The 25,745-nt window shown below is 38.0% G+C and overlaps 1 protein-coding gene across 2 annotated transcripts in view; it reads right to left on the bottom strand.

Moving 5' to 3' along the window:
• The window catches only part of JAG2 (jagged canonical Notch ligand 2), a 68,098-nt gene that overhangs the window by 2,727 nt on the left and 39,626 nt on the right, over window positions 1-25,745 (bottom strand). The window contains exons 6-25 of one of the 2 annotated variants that reach the window (XM_057416209.1): window positions 20,916-21,046; window positions 20,424-20,543; window positions 19,377-19,490; window positions 18,391-18,504; window positions 17,698-17,811; window positions 17,096-17,142; window positions 16,056-16,229; window positions 13,616-13,766; window positions 13,207-13,371; window positions 12,494-12,607; window positions 11,010-11,123; window positions 10,547-10,660; window positions 9,568-9,684; window positions 8,498-8,525; window positions 7,402-7,487; window positions 5,779-5,892; window positions 5,458-5,573; window positions 3,585-3,830; window positions 3,039-3,170; window positions 1,815-1,971 (exon numbers count right to left, since the gene is read on the bottom strand). In XM_057416209.1, coding sequence (XP_057272192.1) covers window positions 1,815-1,971; window positions 3,039-3,170; window positions 3,585-3,830; window positions 5,458-5,573; window positions 5,779-5,892; window positions 7,402-7,487; window positions 8,498-8,525; window positions 9,568-9,684; window positions 10,547-10,660; window positions 11,010-11,123; window positions 12,494-12,607; window positions 13,207-13,371; window positions 13,616-13,766; window positions 16,056-16,229; window positions 17,096-17,142; window positions 17,698-17,811; window positions 18,391-18,504; window positions 19,377-19,490; window positions 20,424-20,543; window positions 20,916-21,046 — 2,468 coding nt within the window. The remainder of the gene's footprint in view (window positions 1-1,814; window positions 1,972-3,038; window positions 3,171-3,584; window positions 3,831-5,457; window positions 5,574-5,778; window positions 5,893-7,401; window positions 7,488-8,497; window positions 8,526-9,567; window positions 9,685-10,546; window positions 10,661-11,009; window positions 11,124-12,493; window positions 12,608-13,206; window positions 13,372-13,615; window positions 13,767-16,055; window positions 16,230-17,095; window positions 17,143-17,697; window positions 17,812-18,390; window positions 18,505-19,376; window positions 19,491-20,423; window positions 20,544-20,915; window positions 21,047-25,745) is intronic. The other variant, XM_057416210.1, reaches the window with a different exon arrangement.

Below are 25,745 nucleotides of genomic sequence, written 5' to 3'. Positions count from 1 at the left end.
AGAGCTAGCACTTGCAAGAAATATATCCTGCATATCAGAAAGAAGAGTCCTTTGCCATCAAGTCCACAGACATTTATGTATCAGCTATCTCAAAAAAATTTCAGGTTAGAGCTATGTAACCAAATCAGTCATGCACTTTTTAGGGTATTCTTGTTTTACTTCAGAGTAAGACACCATCAGATTTTCACTAGAGATAAGAGTCTTCACTGCTCAATGAATAAACAAAATAAGTTGAGGCAATTGCTTTTCTCCACATTCCAGTTACAAAACCCCACTAGTGCTCTCCCAGCCACACGGACCCAGGTTATTTTTTTTAGAAAACCATTCCTGTATGCATAAAGATTCCAGATTCAGAATATTTTTTTCCTTAAAGCTAGAGGAAATCAATTATGTCTAAATGATCACCCCCATCTAGATACTTGTGCATCCCACAGAAATGAGATTCTCAACACAGACATAGGGCTTTATGCCACATTTTATAACAGGTTTCCACCTACCTCACCCAATTAAGGGCTAACAGGAAAACAAACCAAGTCAGGGAATACTAGTCCAGGTTACAGTTTATTTCATAAAATCTCCTATTGAAGGACTAGGGGCCAGTAGTCAGTACTGAGCATCTACGTTAAAGTGAGGAGTCTGGAAACCATTCTCTACCCCTAGCTACAAGATGTTGAAGTCTATCCACTTCCTTGGGAGAATCTTTGAATCTTATTGAGGTGGGAGACAAAGTAATCCCCATCCCTTCTGGCCTAGCATTTAACACAGAATCAAAAGAAAGCAGCTGAGGTATGTCAGAGACTCAGCTTGAATCTTCATGTCTACACAATTTCTGTTCAAGGAAAGAACAAAGCTGGTACACTCCTTCAGGAGATCTGAAGAACTATCACTATGGCAAAGGCCTTAACAAATTAAAGGCATTCCCTAGAAGGGAAACAGAAGGGAAGCAGAACCTGGCAATTTACTAATTGTTTGGACTATGGGTGGAAGACCTTCCAGCAGATTATGTTTGGGAAGGAGTTGGGAGGGCCTCCCACCATTGTAAGACTTCCACTCTGGGGCTTAGTTGAACTTGAGCCTATTAGAGATCTTCCAACAAGAGCATCTCCCACCTCACCTAGGCAGAGGAACACAAGCATACAAAATCTTCAATTGCTTATTCTGGCATCGCTCTTGGAGAGGCAGTATTCAGAGATAAAGATCTCTCCAATCACACCATATCCTCATTAAGAGAAATGACCATTACTTTTTAAACCAGCTGTGTACTAGTGAGAAGCACATGTTGAAAGAGAACAAAGTTTTACATTATCATGATTAACTATTGGAAGATATTACACATCTTTAACTCTTTTTAAGGCAAAAAATACGTAAGTGCTTCAGAAGAGAGTTGGTATCACACTATGTGTCCTTGCTCTCACCATATTTTTATTACTTCAGAGTCTCAGCTCCTACAGCACAGCAGCCTCAAGTGATGAGGTTGGGTTAAGGTTAACGCAGGAGAACTGGAAAGGATTTGAACAGTCCATTAAAAGAACTTCTGATCTTGTGAAAGATATGCTTAGACTGGAGAATAGGGTTGGGAGTCAGGGCCAAAACAGTGGCAAGGGTAGGTGGGAATACTATGTAAGAGACGAGGTTAAGTTTAAACTTGCGCATAGGCACAGAACCTTGATTTTAAAGCCACTCACTTCAATTAGTAATAGCAATTAATTAAACAAACAACCCAACCTATCATTTTCCCCAACATGTAAAGATAAGACTGACAGTAAGGGAATAGAAAATGCTCACACAGAGGATGCATGCATTGGGAATCTTACCTGATGATGAATTCCCAACAACAATGGTCTCTACTTTAACTTCAGTTACCGCCAACATAACAGTGCTGTTTTGCCGCTTAGTGATCGCATTTACTATTATATTAGCAGCATTCTGTATGAGACTATTATCTTCTTCATCTCGATGCGGGACAAAAGACTAAAAGGGAGAGAAGAGGAAAACCAGGAAGTTATTGTGATCGCCTAACTGTGGAAATCTACTTCTTAAATCTAGCTACATCTTAATTGAATTCACTAGGCTGAATTTACAGTAGTTACAAATAGTACCCTCAGAAAGTTTACTGTAGCAATAGCATGGCTGTCTCTATCCAGACTGCAGAGGCAGCATCAAGACCTGGTGGATAACATGCCTACTTGATAATCTAGCATACCTCAAATAAACGGCAGCTGCCTTCCATGTTACTTACACTGCTGAGCTAAACTTAGTCATAGTATGGACTACTTCAAGACATGTGGATTATCTAGATAGAAGCTTGGACTAGTACCAGTCTGCTGTATTTATACCATACACTTTGCTTTTTGCATCATGGCTCAGCACATTATTTACAGTACTCAGAGGCAGACAATTCAGCTTTTGCCTGGATAAAACATTTTATAAAAATTAACTCACTCTTGGAAATTAAGCAATTCACAAGCACTGAGAGACTGGGTTCACCTGCTTCTAAAGCAAGTCTTTATCTCAATAGGGCAACGGTTACTTTCATCTACTCAAATTATACCTCCTTCCACTTCCTACTTATGTATTTCATACAATCACAGAATGGTTTGCATTGGAAAGGACCATCTAGTTAAGATCATCTAGTTCCAACGCCCCCTGCCATGAACAGCTCCAGCAACCATACTGCATATGTACAGCAGAAACTTCTTCATAAGATTCAATCCAGCCACCTGCAACTGTACCTCCTTACTGAGAAGGTCAGTAGCCCAGGATTTCAAGATAGGCAGCTGTTCACTAATTTCAGCTGAATTAGACTTCAGAATAATTTATCAGGAGGTTGTGGTAGCTTTCTGTCATTAATGAAACCTGCAGTTTTAACTATCTACTATTACAGGAAATAGCCAGATCACAAAATTGCTTTGCAGTCAGACTAAGCCACAGATTGCAGCAACTGCACTGAAGTGAAACAAGCTTAAACCACCTCTTCCCCAGCTCAAACTAATAAGAAAAAATAATTCTATGTATATTAATACAAGTCTCATACTTACAATAGCAACTTCCACTGCATTCTCTGTGGAGTACGACAGATCACATAATATTATCAGAGTTCTGTCCCTAGAAACACTCCTAGTAGCTGGTAAATACCGGATTTCAGAACAGATATTTTCAGTTGTAGTACCCTGTTAGAAGCAAAGGAGATTGTATGACTATTTTAACTAAAAAATAGTACAGAAAATTAAGCATCTTCAGGGTTTTTGCAGTTACTGAGACCTGATGAAGGCAGCAAAGAGGGCAGCAAGAAAGGGCTTTAAAATGAAGGGTGAGAAACTGATCTTACACGACTACCACAGTATAGTGTGAGCCCCTCTTGAAATGTGAGAAAGTAGTTATTTCAGATTTAAAGAAAATAAAATATTCAGCACAAACCCTTATTCTGCCTCACCCTTTTAGACAAAGCACAATTAATAGCAACAGAAGAGTCTAACAATAAATTTAGCAAGTTTATGATGGCAAAAATCATATTAGAAACATTAATCTTCCAAGCTTTGACAGGGAACATATCCCTACATATCTTGTCACAATTTTGCCCTCACCTGGGGGACTTTGTTTCCATTAAAAATTAAAGTAATTCTAGCACAGTCATTGTCCAAGTATCCAGAATTAGGCAGACACTTGATATTGGCAGGCAGAGGTTCAGAGGCACTGCATTCTCCCCAGTCCGTGCATGGTGGCTGAAAACATTTCATATACTTCTCCCGGCATTCTTGACCCATGGGACACTGGTTATTTGAATTATCCCAGTGTCTATGTAACAGGCAAGGCTTTTTCCCACACCAAACCTAGAAATTAAAAAGAACAAAGTACTTTTGCAGTTAATTGCATTTATGCATCAAATCAAAATAAGCCATTCTCATAAAATGGTCATGATCTACTACTGACTGCAAAAGAAAAAAATTAATTCTATTTCAATACTGCTGCAGTCCTAGTAGGAGATGGAGTTGCTCTTGCACAAAGATACATTCTATGGACAAAAGAGTAAAAACTGTAAGAATTACCCAAAACATCACTGACTGGCCATATCTCCTTGGAGGCTTACGGATTTGTCCCCCATAACAGAGTTATACAGAAGTTCAAGCATTTATTTTAAACTAGTCACCTAAGCTTCTATAATCTAGAAAGAGACACACCTCTCCAAAAGAATTAATTTCTCTTCAATATTTATACTGCAATCCATGCCACAGAACACTGAAGATATTAAGAGCTGATGCACATTGGTGATAAGCACTATCATTGCAACCACTCTCCCAAAAGAAAACAGTATGCTGATACCAAGTCACTGAGGTGTAGCAAGCTTCCAAACCACTCTATTTCATGATGTAGCCTTGAAGATTCTATACAGTAAATTCTATACAGCTATTAGTTTGGGTACTTACAGATTTCTTAAAGCAAAATTGTCAGCAAGAAATCATGTTTATTCCATGAAAGAACTGAACACCACATATGGGCGATTTGCCCATATTTACCACACAAAAATTTCTGAGATTCTAGTTACCTTCATGTACTGTTATCTTCTGAAGATATCTCAAACTTGAAATCACAACACCACAAAGGGTCTAAAATAGTGTTTCTAAATGACTAACTGCAAGAGTTATAACTTTACCTACAGTGCCCACCTAGCTAAACAAAGTAAGATTAAGGCTGGATAGAATAATAATAGGACCCAGAGGTTTTTAAACTGGTGCTTCCAGTGAAATGTGGGAGACTGTCGTGTGAGACAGGGTTTCAAGTGCTATTTCTGCTCATCTGAAGCCACCCACTTAGCCTTACAACTTGTCTTACTGATTTTGTCTCTCTGCATCTGCGATATAAAGCTGCACAGGTACCACAAATCCACTGAGGAAGCCTATCTCAGGAGAGCTGAAAGGCTTAGAGCACACATTAACACGTTCAATCTGCATTTAGGCTAGTCTGATTTTTCCTAAGTCACAACCACCAGGATACAGTTTATAATAAATACACTAAAGAATAAATACACAAAAGTTGCCATTTGTCAATTCATAAACCTTCTGAAGCATAATACAAAAAGGCAACTATTACCTGCTGAAACAACTTTTCTGCCTACATGTTCTTTATCTTGGAACTAATGTTTCACAAGATTAGGAGCTCTAAAACTGTGTTTGCAAAGATTTAGCAGAGTCATTCGTTATCCTTTCAAAGATCACTATTCCATTCGAGTTCATACTTCCTTTTCTGCAAAAGTGCCTTTCTGCTTTTAGACAGCTTGTTCTAGCAGGTAGAGAGTAGGACAGTAGCTTATGATTAGAGACAATCCCACAAGTATTTTTTACAGGAAGTCATTAGATTTTTTTTTAAAGGCAGTTTGGGACACACCAATGAACTTGCACATGAAGAACACTAAGCTTGTTTCAGCCAGAAGGATTTAAAAAAATTGGTCAAAACACCTACCTTGGTGCAGTCAATACGGCCATCCAAACAGTGGCAGTTGTTGCATTCTTGATCCCACCTGCTGCCATGGGGAAATGTCATTCCCTTAAGCCAGCATGGCTTTCCAATTCCAATCACTAGGAAAAAAAAAAATCCAAAAGGGAACAGACACTCATTCAGACACTTCACCACTATGAGTTACTGAAGCTTTACAAATTTAAATAAAATAAAAATACTAGCTACTGTTTCTTCCACATCAGACTACTGTATGTAAACTCTGCACTGGCTATATTGTACCCTACTGGGTTTGGGGTTAAAGATTGATAGTAGATATAGGAATACCTTCTTGGCACCTAGGACCAATTCTTCCAGGAGGACAAGTGCATCGGTATCCATTTATTTCATCTATACAAGTGGCACCATATCCACAAGGCGAAGACTGGCATTCATCAATATCTAGACAGAAAGTAGGTAAAACTCAATGGAAAGGGCATAGAACATTGTAATTAAACATTTACCAAGATATAATCTGGTAAATACCTGCTTTCTTAATAAGCAAAAGGCAGTTAAGCTTCAGAATTAATCGCCTAATTGGATAGCTCTACCATTTCAGCAGTAACCCAACAGATTTCTCATAACTGCACCCTAAGTGAGGTTCTGGTGATCAAAGCAGCAGTCATATGCTGACTCATGTCACAGCAGAGGTATTGGACAGTTGAAGGTGCCAATGTCTTCTCCACATTCAGCTACAGAAATTAAGTCCCACATCTTGTTCTGGCACCAATCTCAAGACATTTAGGCTTCTTAGAAAAGCGCATGCTTTCAGGAAGTTATCACAATGCAAGAACTGAACAATGAATTGGCTCAAAAATGCTCAAAAGAAGCGACTCTTATACTGTTCACCATAAGGAAGAAGTAATAGTTGAGTTTGTAACAGACATCTGATGTTACTTTTTCTTAATAACCATGAAATAGCGAGTAGATTAATACATACAGTTAGCACAAGCCTAAAACAAACAAACAATATGCAAAGATTCAGAGATTTGGGCATAGCAATCTATTGAAAGAGGCAAGGAAGCAGAGTTCATTCAAATGCACAGTAATGTGTTGTTATCCTGAGGAAGTGACCAATAGTAATTTATGCAACAGTTTACCAACAAAGGCAACAGAAACCAACCTGTCAAGTTGTGAGCCACGGACACCAACTACTTCATTTTCAACCACAACCATTCCCTTGCAAAGCATCTTTTGAAAGGTTTCCTTCTATTGTAAATGAAGGCCCATCTAGTCCCTCAAAAACTGTTTAAACACCAGTTCTTGACCGATGCACAGTATCAGTTCATCTTCTGTGTTTAAAGGACTGGACTTAGAAAGCGAACATGATAAATGTAGTGCAATTGTCACCCATGTCAGCAATACAAAATACCAAATGGTTGTGGAAGGGCATTTGGTTCTATTCTAGCCTCCTTCAGAAGTGTAACAGATTTTATAGCTTTGACGGACCTTCACCACACCCTGCTCCATTATTCATATGCCAGCAGAACACTCCTGATGTTTTTGTTTTCATTTGAGGTGTCTCAGTGTATTTCAGTTTCTGATGTTAAACAGGACACCTGGCCATATTCTTCTTCAACTTCTTTAATAAGTGGCTTATCAAGAAGAATACTTAAAACTTAATTAAGCTTCTATGAAGTCAGTACCCCAGAACATTTAGAATTGTCAAACAAAATCCAGCAAAATCCAAGCTTTTTAAGCAACTCATTTCAGTTCCATTTAGTGACATGAAGAAAGGAAAATAACCTGCCATTATTCACAAGTATTACTACCTGGCTGACTGGCAGGTGGGTTCTGCTTCAGTATTTAGAATTTAGCCAACTTAATGCAAAAAGGGTCACAGGGTGTTCTTTCCGATTTGTACATCAGAATAGTACAGCCTTTGAGGTCTTTACCCATACAGGTACTTACTAATTCTGCAGTCAGGGCCAGCAAACCCAGGTGCACATTCACATCGAAACCAATTCACACCATCAACACAGATGCCTCCATTGTAACTGTAAAAGTAACAAACCTATTATTACACAAAGCATTCACAGAGTAGATTCAGTCATCTAAAGATGAGCAAAAATGACAGTTCTCATGTGGTGTGTTTAAATGCAAATTTCTGTTGTCCCTCTTCGTGTACTTTCTCACCATTCAAGAACACAGAATTAAAAAGTCCTTGCTAATTCAGAATATAAGTCTACTTAATAAGCCTTCTACATTGTTTCATTGGTCTCTAATTAAAGCTTTGTTAATTAAACCTTCTGGTGCTGTTCAGGGGGATGGTCTATTCCCATCAATAAAGAAAGCATAATATTAGATAAACAATATGCCTTAGTCACCTGTTAGAACAGCAACATCCTATAAAAGTGCATGCATGGCGAGGGGAAGTGTATTAACAGAACTCAAGGAGATAAAACCTCACTGTAAAGTGAATACGGAGAAAGCCTAAGCTTATGCAAGGCTGGTTTTCTTTAAAATATGAAGTACAGGTTACTGCATCAAAATGGATGATAGAGAAAGATAAGGTAGCTGGTTCTCTTCATCCACATTTTTCCCCTACAACTGTAATAACAACTTCTGAAATACTCCCATTGCATACTCCAGAAAATTTTGGTTTTAACATATTTATACATAAGATTTGATCTAGCAGGACATTTTTATATTATCTAAAATCATTTAAACTAACAGGTTTTAATTTATTATTTTTTATTCTAAAACCAAGATGCAGGTGCTTGAGATGTTCACAGGTCTCATTCATTTCATATCACAGTAATTTACTCTGGCACAAAGACAGCACTAAATACTTTTTCCTTTTCACACGAATCAAGTAGGATTGTTTTGTAGTCTTTTTTTTCTGCCAAGGAATAGATAAGGCATGGCAAAAAAATATGTTTTAAGACTTTTACACAGGTTGGCTTCAATTATTTTTGGACAGAGTTCTCATCTGGAATGGGAATCCGTATTACAGTGCTCACTTTTATTTTCACAGTAGGTACAGAACTGAAGTTTGCATACTTACCATGGATGGGGGTTGCAGTCATTGGTATCTATAAAAAAATAATACAAGCTAATATAACTGGTGGCATATTTGTTGTCTAACATATTATATTATAGCTCAGGGAAGCAAAGAAGACCAATATAGAAATAAACATTTTCTTCCACACTTGCCAAGAAAGTTCAGTTAGACCTAACAGACCTTAACATTTATGAATAGACTGACAAATGCCTGACTTCACAACTTCAGTGTATTTTGATATATCAACAGCACAATCTTGATAGGCAGCATGATGGCAACATAACAAATAGAAAAAGGTACTGGTTGTATTGGTAGTGGGTAATTCAACCAGGCTCTAAAAGCTTTCTAAAGAACTACTACTGCTTTGGCACTTTATACATAATGTACGTGGAACTAGCCAGATTTCTTAAACAAATCTTTCCCATCATAAACTGCTCCAAATTCATTGCTAGCATTTATACTTAGCACTCGTCAGCTTTAAAACAGATAACTAGGGCATACGTCAATACAACAGTAATTTCACAATAGATTTAGAGCAAAAACAGAGCTCAAATTTAGACTTCCCCACTCCTGCTTTATGTTACACAATGAGAAAAAAAAACAAACAAAACCACAGCCCCCAAAAAAACAAAAAAATTCCCCAACAGTAATAGAAGTTGCAAGCTTTACTCCACCTAACCAGCTAATTGGATTAGTATGTCAAAGTAATTAATTTCTAAATTCAGAAAATGATGGAATATACACTACTGCCTGCCTTCCTACACAGTTTTCATTATTAAAATTAGTATTTCTATAAGGACTTGTTTTTTTCACGCTGCATATTTCCAAAAATTTGTATTTCTGTAGAAAGGCTGAAAGTTTTATTTTGGCACAGACTAGGTACAAAAAAAAATCATGACAAGTTGTTCATTCATTACGTGAGCATCATCATCTTTACCTACCTCCCACCCTGAATGATTCAGATATTTTGGCATGTGAACACTATAAACTTGCTTTGTTTCAGTTAACAGCTCTGTGCCAGACACTCCTAATAGCACAGGGGAATTCAGGGGAAGAAAGGAGAAAACCCTTACTCTGTGTGCATGTACGTCCTTCCCATCCTTCTTTACAGATGCAAGAAAAGGAATCTCCACTGCCAACACATGTTCCACCATTCATACAAGGGTTTGGAATACAGCTGCTGTTTTTAGCTTTGAAAGGAGAAAAAAAAATCTCTATTTAGCACAGAAAATAAATGGTATTTATCACCTAGATATGTTAATATCACAGCCCTGAACAGCATTTAAGTCAACAGTACAAGACTTACAAGATGATTCAAAGACTCCATAAATTCTTACATCACAACTCTCACCTCCACCATCATTTCAATTCAATTAATTGAACCATGAAGTTTCATAAAAGATATTATCTAATTTTTCCCCATCTGTCTAAACATTCCTCAAATACTGCTACATTCTTACTTTAGCAGTGAGTTAAAGTTCAGATTTTGATTGAATGTTGCAATTGTATCTAAAAATCTCTTTAGTATCCCTATTAAGTTACCTTCATACAACTTGTTGGTCCTGATGGAAGTTTCATATTCAGAAAAATGTATCATGGAGACTACATTCAAAGCCCCAAAAGATCAAGAGTAGCTCCCTAGAGCAAGCAGTAACCCTGGAAGTCCACAAGAACCACTTTATTTCCTTTCTCCCAAGTCTGCCTGCACATAAGCTTCTCAGTCACAAACTTATACACATTATGAACCTTCAAGCAAAGCAGGAGACTAAGTTCCTAAGAAAACTTTTACACATGGTATCTAAAGACTAACAGAAGACAAGACACAGGTGTTCCAAATCTGCTTAGAAGATAGTAAAAGACTCTGTAAACAGCCTGAAGAGAACAGTTTCCTGAAAATCAGTACCACCTCAGGTGAGTGGAAGAAATTACTCTAAACCTCAGTCACCAGCCAACTGGAACAGCTAGAACAACAATGTGCCTATTTACAAAACAGGCATTATTTAAACACTTCTCTACTTCTGCCTTTACCTGTAGAAAATTTTAAAAGCTTACCAGTGTTGCAGGTGCTTCCTATCCATTCTGGAGGACATGAACAGCGGAATGTATCTCCATCATCATAGCATGTTCCACCATTGCTACAAGTATTGGCATCACACTGGTAGTCACCTATACATCACAACAAAGCGGTTTCAATTTCCATTAGTGTTGCTGAATTTTAAGACCAGGTACATGTTAATCGCAAAATTACTTTTCATATTTAAATGCAACAGAACTAGAAATGCAGAGTTCCACTTGCTGTATCACATCTAAGGCGTCTCTTGTAACACTTTCACTATATGAAGGAATAGATTTCTTAAATGTTCCATTTTGTTGCTGGGAAACTGAAAAAGGTAATGAAAATATGCCTATTATTTCAATGCAATTGTTTTATTTTAAATTTCAGGAACTCTTGTCTCATGAGAAGAAAGAAAACAAATCTTTGGCTAAACTAAATATCAAAGTAAAGAACACTTACGTGAATGGCAAGTTTTGCCTTTCCAGTCATTCTTACACTCACAATAGAAGTCGTTTACTAAATCAATGCATCGGCCACCGTTGTGACACGGGTTAGGAGAACAGTCATTGAAATCTATAAAAAGAGTTATTCAAATTAAATGATCCAGCCTAGCCAAGGCCATGAGAAAAATATAAAAATACTCATTTATAAAGACAATACATTGTATACTGTTTAGGAAGAACATTCCTAATTGTTAATGGGGTTATCTTTACATAAGCAAGGAAAAAAACCTCTGATTTAATACACAACAACATGAATTATGAGAGATTCTTTGACAGCTTAGGAGAAAAAGTATTATTCACTGCAGCTTCTTAGTAGAGCACCAGTGCAGATTTATTTTTCCAAAGGGCCATATTCTGCACTTCAGAGAAAACTTTCTAATAGGGACCACAATGTCCTGGAAAAGGAGCCCCAACCCAGGACATCCACATGAGGCAATTAAGTCTCCCTGTCCTGCTTTATTTCTAACACACACCGAGAAAATGCTGTTAGATAGCTTAACCATCTATATACACATATATATGTGTATACATATTAAACATATGCATGCATTAAAACACATACATGGATTTTAGAGAAAGTTCTCCTTACTTGAGACAAACATTTTAATAGGTAGAACATTTTTTCCAAGCCAAACTTCATCTACACCACACAAAAAGCTCTTTTGACAGTGACACCTGCCAAAAGCTTCTCAGTCTTCATTTCATATCTTATCAGTACATGTCCTGTAATACATCTCAGCAAGTCCTTGTAGTCATGTTTTAGAAGCAGCTTCATTCAGAGTAGAAAAAATAACAACTGCAGTTTCCTCAGAGGTAACCATGAACTGGCCTAGTACACTTCTCTGTCAGCTGAGGCCCAATATGTCTCAAGCCAGGGCAGCAAGAGTAAACACCTGCTTCCACAGAAGCCAGACTACAAAACACTGACTGATGATATAGAGTAAAAAAATCAGGCTTCAGTTATTATTTTCTTAATAAAGAAATAGGTATGAAGATTATAAATTCCTTCAATAAGGTGAGAGCACATTATAGCTTGAACTGGTTTAAAGCAAAAAAACTTTAAGTTTGGAAACTACTATGTATGAGTAGTTTGGGTAAGGGACAAACTTTTATGTACAGGAAGTACTAAAAAGTGTATATCCTTAAAGCAATAAAGGCAGTATGAGTTGACCCCTAACAGGGTATATTCACTTTTGCTTCTGAGGAAAAAAAAAAAAGCAATTCTCTCCTCCTGAGGTCTCTTGTACTATAACCAAGAATCAGGTTACATTCCTCTTAAAGGACTTTTAGAGCTGCTACCCCAGAGTCTTCTGAAAACACTGGGTAGTCTGTAATTGCAGAACAGAGAAACCATCTCATTATTATTACTCATGTGCCAACCATCACTAACTTACAGCAAAACTGTTAATATTTGACCCTGTTATGTTTAGCAGTACTCACTCGTGTCACACAACTCTCCTTCCCAGCCACTTGAGCAGAAACACCTAAATGAATCAACTTCATCGATGCACGTCCCACCATTCTTGCAAGGTTTTCCAAGACAATCGTTGATATCTATGACAAAATCAACAATTATGGCTCATAGCCTGTCTTCACCTACCTACAGGAGTTATACACACTTGTGTCTCTAGGAAAAGGAGCAAAGTTATACTCCATTTGTACCTCCATTACAACAACTCAAACATCTGTTTTCAAGCCTGGTAAGGTATCTAGACTTATTTTCTTTCACATATCAAGTTGAACCAAAAGCATTAAGTTTACCTGGGAAAAGTATCCAGGTGTTCAAAAAAATACCTGAACAGCACTACACATGCTCCTAAGCTGTGCTGTTAATGTGTCTGTCCCTTCTGCATCACTCCCATATTGGAAAAAACCATGGCTTCTCTTAAGACTGTACATAAAGGTAATGGGCACAGACACATTTGCATTCAAGTTGGACTAAAACCAGTTTTCCTTCACAGAGGAAGTATATACCACTACAGAGACGAGACATCTGTTACCAGGAAAAAAAAAAAAAGCAGATTTCAAGCAGTACAACTGAAACAATGCTCTACACAAATTTTTTAAAGCCTTGATGTTTCAAGCTTGTAAAGCTTCGTAACAAAAAAAGAGTTTTAAAGCAACAAAGTAATCTAAAAGAAATTCTTACTTACTTTCATGACAGTATATTCCAGTAAAGCCTCTTTCACAGGCACAAGTAAAATTCCCTCCTGGCTGACTAATACACCGTCCATGAGGCCCACAAACATTAGATGAGATGAAACGGATTCCTTCTTGGGTAGCATTAGTGAAGACTTCTATTGTACAGCTGTCTATTACTAAGAATGAGAAGTACATCAGACTATTAATCTGTATCACTATTCAGTCTTTACTTTTTAAAATGTCAACCAAAAATTAGAACTAATCACAATTTAAAAGCTATGTTCAAGTTTAAGTTACCGCTACCTCTTTAAAACTTAGGATGGCTACAAGCATTTCTTCTGGCTGCCTCACTTCCACAAAGTCCAACTGAGTACAATAAAAATGTTTCTGCATTAAGCATTTCTGGAAAACAGCAGGTACCTTTACAAGAATTGTTCTTGCAGTGGTCCTTGAGATGAGAACAATTCTTTCCATCATAGTCATCAGGGCAGGCACAGTAATAATCTCCTCCCAGATCATAGCATTTAGCCCCATTCTGGCAAGGGTTAGGTTCACAGAAATCAATATCCATCTGTAAGAGAGGCCACAGTTAGCACCAGCTGCTTCTTTTCCCAGGAGCAAGCAGCATTATCTGTGCACCAAAGATGCAGATGAAGCTAATGTACAAGGAACCTCAAGTTTTAAGGTTTATGAATCATATATGTTACATTCCATCCTGCAGCTGAGAAATTTCAGGCTACTTTAGTCAATCCTAATATAGATCATTTCTGACACTCCTAAGACAACATTCCTTTGCAGGAGGCTGAATAAGCACATTTGCAATAACTTAGCAAAGAACAAGCCATGAAAAGACATCTTACTGTGATGATTCTGGATCATTACAAGTCACTTCTCCGTCCTTCACACCTACATACTAAGTGCTATAATGCAAGTTAAATAGAAATGCACTTGTCAACTTTGGGTCTACAACACACTTAAAATACAGAGAACTCAAAAATCCTACCAAACAATAAACCCTGTTCTCCACAGCAACTTCTCTTTCCACCTCAAGTAATACATAGAATTTATTATAGAACCACATAGCTTGGAAGGGACCTCTAGAGGTCAACTACTTCCAACCTCCTGCTCAAAGCAGCTCTAGTTAGACCAAGCTGCTCAGGGGCCTTATTCTTGCAAATACTATCATCATACCAATTTACACACAGAAATACTAGGTATGTTTTGAATACTTCTTACCATCTGATTCAAAAAGTAAAATTCAAACCTAGCTTTCATCACCCTTAAAACAGACAAATAGCAAAACAATCCTGCTTCTCTACATCTTAGACTGACATACAAGATCACTGACTGGTGACGCCCTAAACTGGCCTCAAAATCCACAAAGCGGCCCCAAAAGGGATATAGTTACATCACAGTATCTTTCCTCCAAGTTGTTATTCTTAAGGATTGCCTTTTCCCCTCAAGTAATTTTTTCCTACTTCACATCTGTCATGATAATTTTATGTCTGTAGGGTTGAGAAAGCTAAGTCCAGTGGTGGATTTGCTCACTACTTTTAGTAGTTCTTAGCTAAATACATTAAATATCCAAAGCTAATTAAAGCAGAAGGAACACAAATAGTCTTTTTAACTGAGAGCAGCATGTACAATTCCAGCTGCAATAGAAAGATTCTTACATGGCTATTTTATGTTTTCATGTGGACATTCAAAGCAAGCTACACAAAATAGCTAAGGTCTGAGAAAGATTCTCAGATCTCCTCTATCAGATGTCTCCATTTGTTTCCTTCCATTACAGTAAATTTCCCCTTTGCAATGCAAAGTAGCTGGTACTTTAGCATCTGGAATCAATGGTAGACATTTCCTGCAACACACAAGGCAAGCACAAGGCAAGCAGCCAACTCCCCCCTATTATTCAAACAGATTTGCTAAAACTTTAATTACATGGTATGGTATGAATCAGCCAAGAGTAGAGCACTCAAGCTATGATCTTTATGTAATGGTACATGAGCTTTTAGGTACTGTACCAGTTTTATTACACTGGTCAGTATCTGCAACCCTTTTTAATTTTGAATAAAAGGAGGGCATTGTTCCTTTAATAATACAAATATAGAATAAAATTACTTCATCATTTAAGAGAGGTCATTCCAATGTCCTCCATGAAAAACTCTGGAAGAAATCCAACAAAACTCCAACCCAGTGTCTCCACTTGATGTCTGTCTTGCAAGCCATAATACTTAGAAGAATTTTGCTATCAGTGAAAGCCAGAAAGTACACATTTTGGGCAATATAACTTTGCATTGAAAAGTCTAATGTTCTCCCTAGGAAGAACTAGAATTATCTCTAGCACTTTAGTATTTCATATCTTATTTAAGCACTAGAACTACATGTTTCTCAAAATGATCTCAAAAAGAAAGATCTGAGAGCTGATACTTGCATATCTGTCTGCTTTTAATTATGTGGATGCTCTTACCAACAGCAGTAGGATTACTTGGAAGGTAATTCAATTATACACTTCAGAGTTATTAGGATGAAGACCTAAAGCATTCTAGTGGAGCAGAAAACCACAGGTCCTGAAAACTGCAAAGGTAAAAGTTTCAAGCTTAAGCAATACTTGCAGTCTTAAACATTTAGGAGTGCCAACATGTATACGCAACAACTTGCACTTTGTCAGGCTGCAAAATCAAGTGTTACAGCTACTATGACAGCACTGCACAACAAATTTACTAATTCAGAGTATCAAGTAACAGCTACATTAGTTAGTAATGCCTTAGCCTTGGGTTACTCCCATTTAAACCTGCTGATATGTTTCTCTAAAGAATTCAATCCATGAGAAGTATCGCAGTAATTTCACCACTGCCCTCACCTCACAGAAGACTCCTGAAAAACCCTGTGAACACAGGCAACTGAATCCATCCACCAGGTCTTTGCAACGGCCTCCATTTTGGCATGGATTGCTTTCACACTCATTGGTTTCCATCTCACAGTTTTTTCCTGTGAAACCACGAGGGCATAAGCAATGGTAACCATTCACTTCATCCTTCACAGAGGGGGGAGAAAAAAGAAAATGTAGAAAGATTTGTTTATTGATAAAACCTGCACACAGGAAGTCAAGTTATTTCTATATTCTGGATTTGTGAACAGCAAGAGCACCACAAAATTATTTTCTGAAATGGTGCAAGAGTCTGCAAATCACAGAATAGTTAGGGTTGGAAAGGACCTTAAGATCATCCAGTTCCAACCTCCCTGCCATGGGCAGGGACACCTCCCACTAAACCATGTCACTCAAGGCTCTGTCTAACCTGGCCTTGAACACCACCAGGGATGGAGCATTCACGACTTCCTTGGGCAACCCATTCCAGTGCCTCACCACCCTTACAGTAAAGAACTTCTTCCTTATATCCAATCTAAACTTCCCCTGTTTAAGTTAACCCGTTACCCCTTGTCCTATCACTACAGTCTCTAATGAAGAGTCCCTCTCCAGCATCCCTATAGGCCCCCTTCAGATACTGGAAGGCTGCTATGAGGTCTCCACCTTCTCTTCTCTTCTCTATGAGGTCTCAGCCTTCTCTTTTCCAGGCTGAACAGCCCCAACTTTCTCAGCCTATCTTCATACAGAAGGTGCTCCAGTCCCCTGATCATCCTCATGGCCCTCCTCTGGGCTTGTTCCAACAGTTCCAATCTAAACTTCCCCTGTTTTTACCTGTTACCGCATGTCCTATCACTATAGTCCGTAAAGAAGAGTCCCTCCCCAGCATCCTTACAGGCCCCTCAGATACTGGAAGGCTGCTAGAGCACTATACTTTTATATTAAGCCTTATTTAACCAACCTGCAGTTCCAAACTATAGATTTCATAACTAGAACAAGATTAATTTTCAACATGGCATGAAATAAACAAAAGTTACCTTACAAGTCCCTCCATGTTGACATTGTCCATGACAGTCATTAATATCTATGGATAAAACATGCAAGGCATTAGAATTCACACTGGAACACTAAGCTGTAAAGTACATCTCTAGCATAAAAATGGGGAACAAATGATTTTCAGGAAGGATTTTTTTTGTTGTTTCAAAGGAAAGCAAGGATACTTGATGTCTTAGATTTCTTATTTAAAAAAAATAATACAAAGATACATTTTCCATATGACATTTCTATTACACTAACAGAAATCTAATTAAGTGCTATCAGCTAATTTCATATCTAGCATTTTAACTAAAAAGTATTTTAAATTGAATCAGTATATGACACCTTTCAGAATCAAGGGTGAGTAGGGAGATATTAATATTAATAGTTATGTGTGTGCATATTTAAATTCATACCAAATGCACTTCCAAATAAATTTTCAAACAGTATTTTTAATTTACATTGCTGGAAGTTAAAAAAAAAACAAAACCCTGCCAACAGGTATTTTTCTCTTGTATAAGTATGTGTGCTATGTTCATCATAATACCCTTTTGTAAATAATTAGGCACCCTATGGTCAACATATATACTAAAAAAATACTAACTGATATGACAATTTACTCCTGTCCATCCTGGAATGCAGTCACAGTAATATCCACCAATGAGATTTTTGCAAGAATAAGCATTAACACAGGGTTTCCCTTCACACTCATTAGCATCTGTGAAAGAAGATAAAGAAGAGAATAAAGAACAAACCCAGAAACAGATTACCACAGCACCAAGCAAAGTTCCCATGCAGTCCAAGCATCAGAAGCTCATATTATACATAGGTAGGGCAATAAAACCATTTACATACCAGAGAGTTTTAATGCATACTTGTCTGTAGTAGCACATGCATGTTGTTTTACTTTTCCTTTGGCCAAACCTCAAAAAGGTATTATGTTAGTCAGGGCAAATCCCTTCCTTGCCTCCATAAGCTTATAGTCACTGTTTTGCCACCATGAAGCAGGAGCTACCATCACCAATGTAGTATTTTGAAACAGGAAAGTTATCAGGCATTCTAGAAAAATTATTGTAAGTAAGCTTAAGTTGGGGCTTAAACAGTTACAGGTTCACTTGAAACTTCTGGCTTTTCAATCTACTAATGCAGAGCTACAATACTAGTAGCAAAGCACATCTTCCATTTTTTTTTTCAGTGAAAAAAGTCAGAAATGCTTCCAGAGTTATTAATTATTTAGTAATAATTATTTAGGAATTATCTTCAGTTGTCTTCAAAACTTTAGAAGGCAATTACTTACCAAGCTGACATGTTGCTCCAATCCACTGTTGTGGACATATACACTCAAATGCATTAACACCATCAATACAGGTCCCTCCTTGAGCACAAGGGTTAGATGCACATTCATCAATATCTGGAAAGTCAAAGTGTGCCTTCCATTACATGGTTTAAAACTCGGCTTAACCTGCTTGTTTCTTATTGTGTGGAGGTTTTTGTTTGGGTTTTAAGTTATTTTGAGATTAAGGGGAAGAATGCACAAACTTAGGAAAAGACTAACATTCCTAACCTAAATTTTACTTGGGCTTTTTTCATATCTTTGAGTTTGAAAAATTCAAAGTTCCTTTTTCCCTTATCTGCAAGCAGCAAGAAGATTCAGTTAATCTGCCAGTGATGAACACGCTCATTGACAGTCATGTTACTAGATCATGACACAGTAGCCAGTATTTAGGGGTTTTTTTAGCATAGTTGCTGTTGAAAAATGGATAAAACCCCTGTGCTCCAAATCACAGGCAAAATGCAAACAAATAACCACAATACATTTCTACTATTTCCCCATCTTCCGAATCAGGCACTTATATATTTGAGTAATCTACTCTTCTATTACTTTCAGAAGGGGAGAACTTTCACATCTACACAAGATGATCTTTAAGGTCCCTTCCAACCCAAACCATCCTATGATTCTCTATTTCTTAAAATAAATCCATTCTGGATTTTGCTTTAACTAAAGAGTCGGAAATTGTCCTACATACTTTGGCAACAGGGCATTTCTTTGGCTATGGTCCAGCTGTGCTTTTGATAACCTGTAGACCTCAACTCCATCAAATGGATACTGCGGGCTGCACAGTAGTACCTTTAATCTTTTCAGAGTACCCCAAACCATAGCCATTAGAAAACTAAGGTAAAAGACTACCATCAAATCCATTACCAAGAGAGCACGATATTATCAATTAAGCTGTATCAGCCCTTCCAACCAAACGGGTCAGTCATCAGAAGACGCATACCCACCAATAGCACATGTTGGTCCACTCCACCCCGATGGGCAGTGACACTTGAAGCCTGATGAAATTTCATGACAAATTCCACCATTAGCGCAGGGATTAGATACACAAGCATGCTCCGCTGGAAAGAGAGGAAAATAAATTCTTCCTAATTGCTCTTCCAGTAACAGTTAAGGAGAACTTACAGTTATAAACTGTGTTCTGATTAAAAATGACCAAGAGCACGAGCAGTAGAGAGGTGCCCGTACAGAAGCTTGGAGCCTCCCTCTCCTACCTACAGAGAGCAAGATTCCTAGTAGGAGACCAAAGCACGATTTTACTGAAGGTGCATATCATCCTTCCTATCTGTTGACTAGAAAGCTTAAAGACAGGCCACTACCTCAATATCCCAGGAACTAGAGAAGTTCCCCATTAACCTACTGCTTCCAGCTGTGCACTTCCAGCTCCAGAGTCCTCCAGCACTTTGCTCTCCCACCCCCAGCTCTGTGAGACAAAACAGACATGCCAAGTGCAGAGGTCTGAACGGTAGTAGCAGTTCAAAGTGTCAAAGGTCTGTTTAGCTTCATTCTAATACTGTTCCTTGGAAACAACAAAGAACAGAGCTTGCAATTATAGGCAGCACTGCTTGTTGTCACCCCATGTAGGGCTGTAACACTTGCAGAAACTGCACTAAGCAACCAGGTTGAGCAGGACAAGTTGCATGCTGTCACTTTTGATATTTTCTCACTCAGAAGGTAAGGAAGCTTTGGGAAACAAGAAAACAATCCCTTACTAGGAGAGTACTTACTAGGTAATGCTTTCTAATTGTTGCTATCACTTTTCATTTCCCTTCTTGGAAACCAAGCTGGCTTTTGAGAAGAAAACAGCTCCTCTACTCTAAAAAAACAAATGAAACCCAAAACAAAACAAAAAACCAAAAAAACCTCAAACAAAAAAAAACAAAACCAAACACATGGGTAGCAATGATCATAAAATACCATCTGGCCAACTACGATGTAGCCATGCCTGAAACAGTTTCAGATTTCTGAAGATACACACAATACCCAAAACTTACCAATTTCACAGTTCTTTCCAGAGTAGCCATCTGGGCAAGCACAGCGATACTCGTCCGGTTCAGTATTCATACAGGTTCCACCATTCAGGCAGGGATGATGATTCCCACAGTAATTTAGATCTGGACAGAGAAAAGTGCCAATCAATCAACAGGGAACACAAATCTCACCATTTTAATTCCCAGTCAAACAGATGCCTTTCTGGCTCGAACATCATTCACCCACATCATCCCCATATTCCATGAGCTAGCCTGTCACCTGTGGACTAGACACAGAACAGGGAAGGATAAGCAAGGGCCAACTACATGAGTTGAAGAGTCAGGACAATTCTAAGCCTTTTGTCTTAAACTTCTTACACTTACAATGTTTAAGCATCATCTGCCATAAAAGAATTAGGCACAGAAATACTCAGCTGCACACTAGCAGAAAAAAATGGTTAATGAGTTATCAGTTAATCATGCAACTTTACTTATTTTTCCTGTAATGTTAAGTACCTTTGTTACAGAGCAGGCCACCCCAGTTGGTTTCACAGTTACACTGCCATGGTTCATTACAGCTCCCATGAGCACAGCCTGGGTAGCGGACACACTCATCACAGAACTGTCCTTGCCAACCATAATGGCACCTAAGATGTAAGTTCACATGTTAAAAGTTAGCAACATGATGCTTAATTATCAGCATTACATGTATTTGGAACACTACACTTACCGTTCTCAAGAACAAGGTCAACCACTCAATGTGCAATAGATAACAAAACTTTATTTCTCCTGTTTAGAAGGAACATACTAGTCCTGTTGAACACCCTTATTGGAACTCATTTTGCTCAACCGCACTACATACCATGGCAACAAGCAACAGCAAGTACTATGCGGTATGAGAACTGTACATATTCTTGTACAACAAGTCCCATCTTCATATAATCATCTCATAGTAGGACAAGAATTGTGATTGATATGAAGAAGTTGAAATAACTTTTCAAAAGAAGACCGCTGGCTCACTGCATTAAGCATTAGTTTTTTAACGTCTGTGAAGATTTCAAGATGTTAGCTACCTTCCTCTAGAGTGCTAGTTTTGAAAGACCAGGGTAGCCAGAAACACAGCCATCTTGTCAATTTACTCAGGATGTAGTTTGTCAAGAGAATCTTTTTTACAGATTTATTCTTATACCCTCAGCATTCTCTAGTGACATGGTAAAAAATAAAGTGCTTTTTAGAGAAAGGAGGAGAACAGAAACAAAATCCATCAATAAGTCATTTGTTTTAAACAGTTGAAATTTTGATACAAGATTTTTTCAGGGATCAGCATCTTTGTGTTACCTGTAAGATAATTCTGGTAATAAAGTACCTGCTTATGCTACAGGAAAGGCGATAAAGTCTGAACACGGGGGGGGGGGGGGGCGAAAAATAAAATGGACAGATGCTTTTTTTCCTTAATGTACATTTCATACACATTTTAATAAAAAAAAGAGACAGTAAGCTTGCTGTACTGGGCCAACAAAAACCTCTTATGCCTGTTGTTTAAATAGTATTTCTTACAAACAACATAAGAGCCATAGTAGCAACAAAGAGATGCATAAAAACCACACTGAATGGGAACCAGGCACATGCATGCCAGTAGAGCCTAAACGCCTAGGGGGAAAAAAGCCTTAGAAGGTAAACTACTTCTTTTCGGTTTAACACCATTACTCTATTATCAACATGCTTTAAAAACCATAAAAGAACAGAAAATAATTTCTTAACTCTTTGGGGTGTAGTAAGAGAAGACAAGGAAAAGTATAAACAAGGAATCTTGGTTCCCTGAGAATCAATACACTTCCACCCTTTCAGCAAGTTGCATCAATCCCTGAAGCAATAGAGCAGGTTATGGTGGCAGCATATTATTTAAATTTCTACTATTTGCATAGACAGAAGGAGTCTAACATGCAGATCTTTGCAAGGCAATCTTTATTTTCATATACATAAAGCTCTAGAACTCCTTTGAGTTCTTAGTCCCAGTATCTGTTCTTCAAAACCTCACAGTTGTGGGATCTCTAAGACAAGCCTCAGCTGCATACCTAGTCCAGAGGCCTCCGATCGCTCATCTAAGCAAAGCTGTCAGAAGCCTGGAGAATATCCGTATTTCAGAAGCAGCTTTCTTTTGCTGTATTAGCAGTAAGAGGAAACAGATACTGCTCCTGCTAAATTTGATCTCTTCCTCCTCAAGGACAGAAAAATCTTTTCGGGGCTGGTAATAAACAATAAAAAAAAAACACTTTAACTCACTTTACTGGCCCCAACCCAAATCTCCATCCATGCCAAACCTGGCAGTACTGCCAGTGATTCACCACAATATCCTAGCCAGGGCCAACTCCCCACCCACATATAACAAGCATTTTCAAGGGCTGAAAGACTGCATCACAAAACAAATAATCACAATAACTTGGTTTGTTTTCCATACCCAATGGACAACAAGTTTCTTTAACTCTTAATCACTGCAGTGGTGATTAAGAGTGCAAAGAAAAATACAGCCACCTTCCTAGAACTTGAAGGCATCTTAAGCACCTACTTGAGTTTGTAGGTATGCTTGACTGAATTAAAATTAGTTTAGCAGAAAAGCTTTGCTGCTTTTTCATGACATTCAACACAAAGTTTATTGTTGAAGTTACCAATATGCCTGAGGGAAATAATTTCTAGAGGCTAAAAGCAGTCCAAAAGGAACACAGTGTTTACAAGTCAAAAGGTTACTATGTGGTAAGCTGATCAGCCTTCAGTTTACAAGGAAGAGTAAATTAGGATTTCCTCTTGAACAGGAAGTCTGGTTGCATCCTACATTAGCAGGTGCTAGAGCAGCTTTAATTCCACTTCCTTCTAAAAAAGATAATGTTTACACAGATCTCAACTCACCCCTATAGCAAGATGTGATCAATAAAGTTCAATAAATTCAGAGATGGGCACAGTCATTTATGAGAGAGCTATCACGACACAAGGATGAGAAAAGGTCAATGATCCACTATGAGAAACCCAAAGGGCACAGAGACAAAAGCAACATCAAGAAAACCAAACTAGAATTTCTTTTCAAGTAACAACCACTTATGTAAAAGCCAAAAGGGAACAGCTAGTGCAATAAACAGCGGGCTAATATTACTTCTTCCCTGCCTCCCTACCCTCAGTTGAGAATAATTTGTTGGAAGTTTCTGCAATCCTAAATTTTTCACATCTAAGTTAGAAAGCCAAATGTACAGAATTCATAAGGATTCCCATTGTTCAATGGACAAAGAAAATTTATTGGAATCAAGATTCTACTTCCTTTGTCCTTCCCCTCTACTGACTTCATCAGCATTAACTTGTCTTTACAACCAAACACACACAAAACAAAATCAGAGATGGCTTAATCTTAGCCCTTGCTGGGTTATTAGCAGTACAAAAGAGGCTACCATAAATAGATTGTTACAGTTTAGCTACTTCCTGATGGAAGGCTGAAGCACAGGCATCTGCTCTCAGTCCAAAGCATCCCTTCAGGTCAGGATTAACACAGAGAGGGTGCAATAGGAACAGAAGAACAATTGCTAGTTATCTTGAAACCAAGAACTTGCCAAGAAGATCCTGGTAATTCTACAGGCACACTTCACAGCCTCCATTTTCCTTAGGTGAGACACTAATGGCAACAGAAAATCAGAATTTACGTACAAGACTGGAAAAAGGGGAGGTGGTAGGAGTTAACCTTAGAAAAGCTTCTAGATAATATTTCAGTATTGAGATCAGAGAAACTGCAACTGTGCTGGAAAAATACTGTATGTAAACAGACTCACCATTTGCAAGAATAAGACCCTGAGTAATCTGGTCTCACTGGACCAGAGGTGGGACAAGATGATCCTGGAGGTTCTTTCCAAACTCCAGGATTTAATGGGAAATCCTACAATAGTACTTACACAAGTGATATGGAAAGGAGAAGAAACATACCCAGATCCTGATGGTTTGTAAACCATGATCCCTCAAGCATTTCACGTGATCAACTCCTCCTTATCCAGAAGGAAGATGTCTGTTACATAGCAAAAAGTTAGAGTGTTCTCAATGGTCAACCAACCTGTATGTTTCATACTATCTATCTTCACAAATGGTTTATTCTCCCCATTCAATCCCTTCTGGTTATTTAAAAGTCCAAAACTTTCTGTGCAGAGAGATTAGATAAGTAACTTCATACTCCAGGTCTCATCCAATCACTAATCTACTCTGGTTAACCTTACAAAAAGGCTCATAATACACTAGAACGAGAAGATACCTAAACAAACTGTCGTATGCCTTGCTGCAGAGCTTTGTCAGCACTTAATGCACAAACACACATAAGGAAAGGAAGGAAATGGAAAAAAAACCAAAAAAAAACCAAAACCAAAACCCAACCCAACAACTATTTCTGAAGTCTAGGTCAGAGTAAGGGACCTAAAAATAAATTAAAATAAAAAAATCCCAGAGAGGATGTAAGCAGTGTAATATAAGCCTTTAATTACCAAAGGTTCTACATACTGGTACACTGCACATCGTACAAACGCCAAAGCAAAGGTCCTCATGACATATTTATACATAATTTTTTAGGCAGGCTTTTTAGAGGGAGCTTCTCCCACTCATATTTCAAGTGGAAACTGTGGCCAAAACACTCAACACAGGAAAAATGAAGCAAAACAGTGACATTAAGAGCAGAAGCAAAATGCATCATTAAGGGGTGGGGGAGAAATAACCCTCTTACATGGAAAACCACTACATTTTCTAATGACGTGAACAGGATGGTGTTGCATAGGCCAGAACAATAGCTTTATATTAGTTATTTACTTAAAATAACTATAAAAAAGTCTGTTTAATCTTTTAAGAGATTGTTGCATAGCAGGCAGCAATATGGCCTAGCTGTTAGATCTTACAATTCTTAGCATCTGGATTCAGTGTTATAGCTAGTATGGTACTCATTCACTAAGACATCACAGAGGCGCTTGCACCACTTTTCTACCTTTGAAACAGGCATGATAATTTTTTGACTAGGGAAGGAAAAGATGCTCATTAATGAACTGCAATAATTTAGTTACCTGAAAGCCTGCCATTTTTATTTCTCACCACCACCATTCTTGTTAGCTCAAAATACAAAAAACCTTTCCCTACAAACTTTTTTCTCCTCTAATAAAGGAAGCTATAAGAAAGGTAACATTCTCATTCCAATACTTTAGAGTTTTGTGAAGGAGTTGATAGAGAGATGGTTCAAAATTGTTCAGCCGGAATATAGGAGGAAACGTTCAGTTAACTTGCAGTAAGTGGCTCTAAGGGTATGCCTACATTTGCATTGGTTCACACTAGAAGCATACT

The sequence above is a fragment of the Pezoporus wallicus genome, unplaced genomic scaffold (assembly GCF_028554395.1).
Source record: "Pezoporus wallicus isolate ANWC-B61680 ecotype Strahan unplaced genomic scaffold, APGP_CSIRO_Pwel_v1 scaffold_2146, whole genome shotgun sequence".
Lineage (NCBI taxonomy): Eukaryota > Metazoa > Chordata > Aves > Psittaciformes > Psittacidae > Pezoporus > Pezoporus wallicus.
The sequence above is the reverse complement of the archived record's forward strand: the minus strand, read 5'-3'. Positions and strand labels throughout refer to the sequence as shown.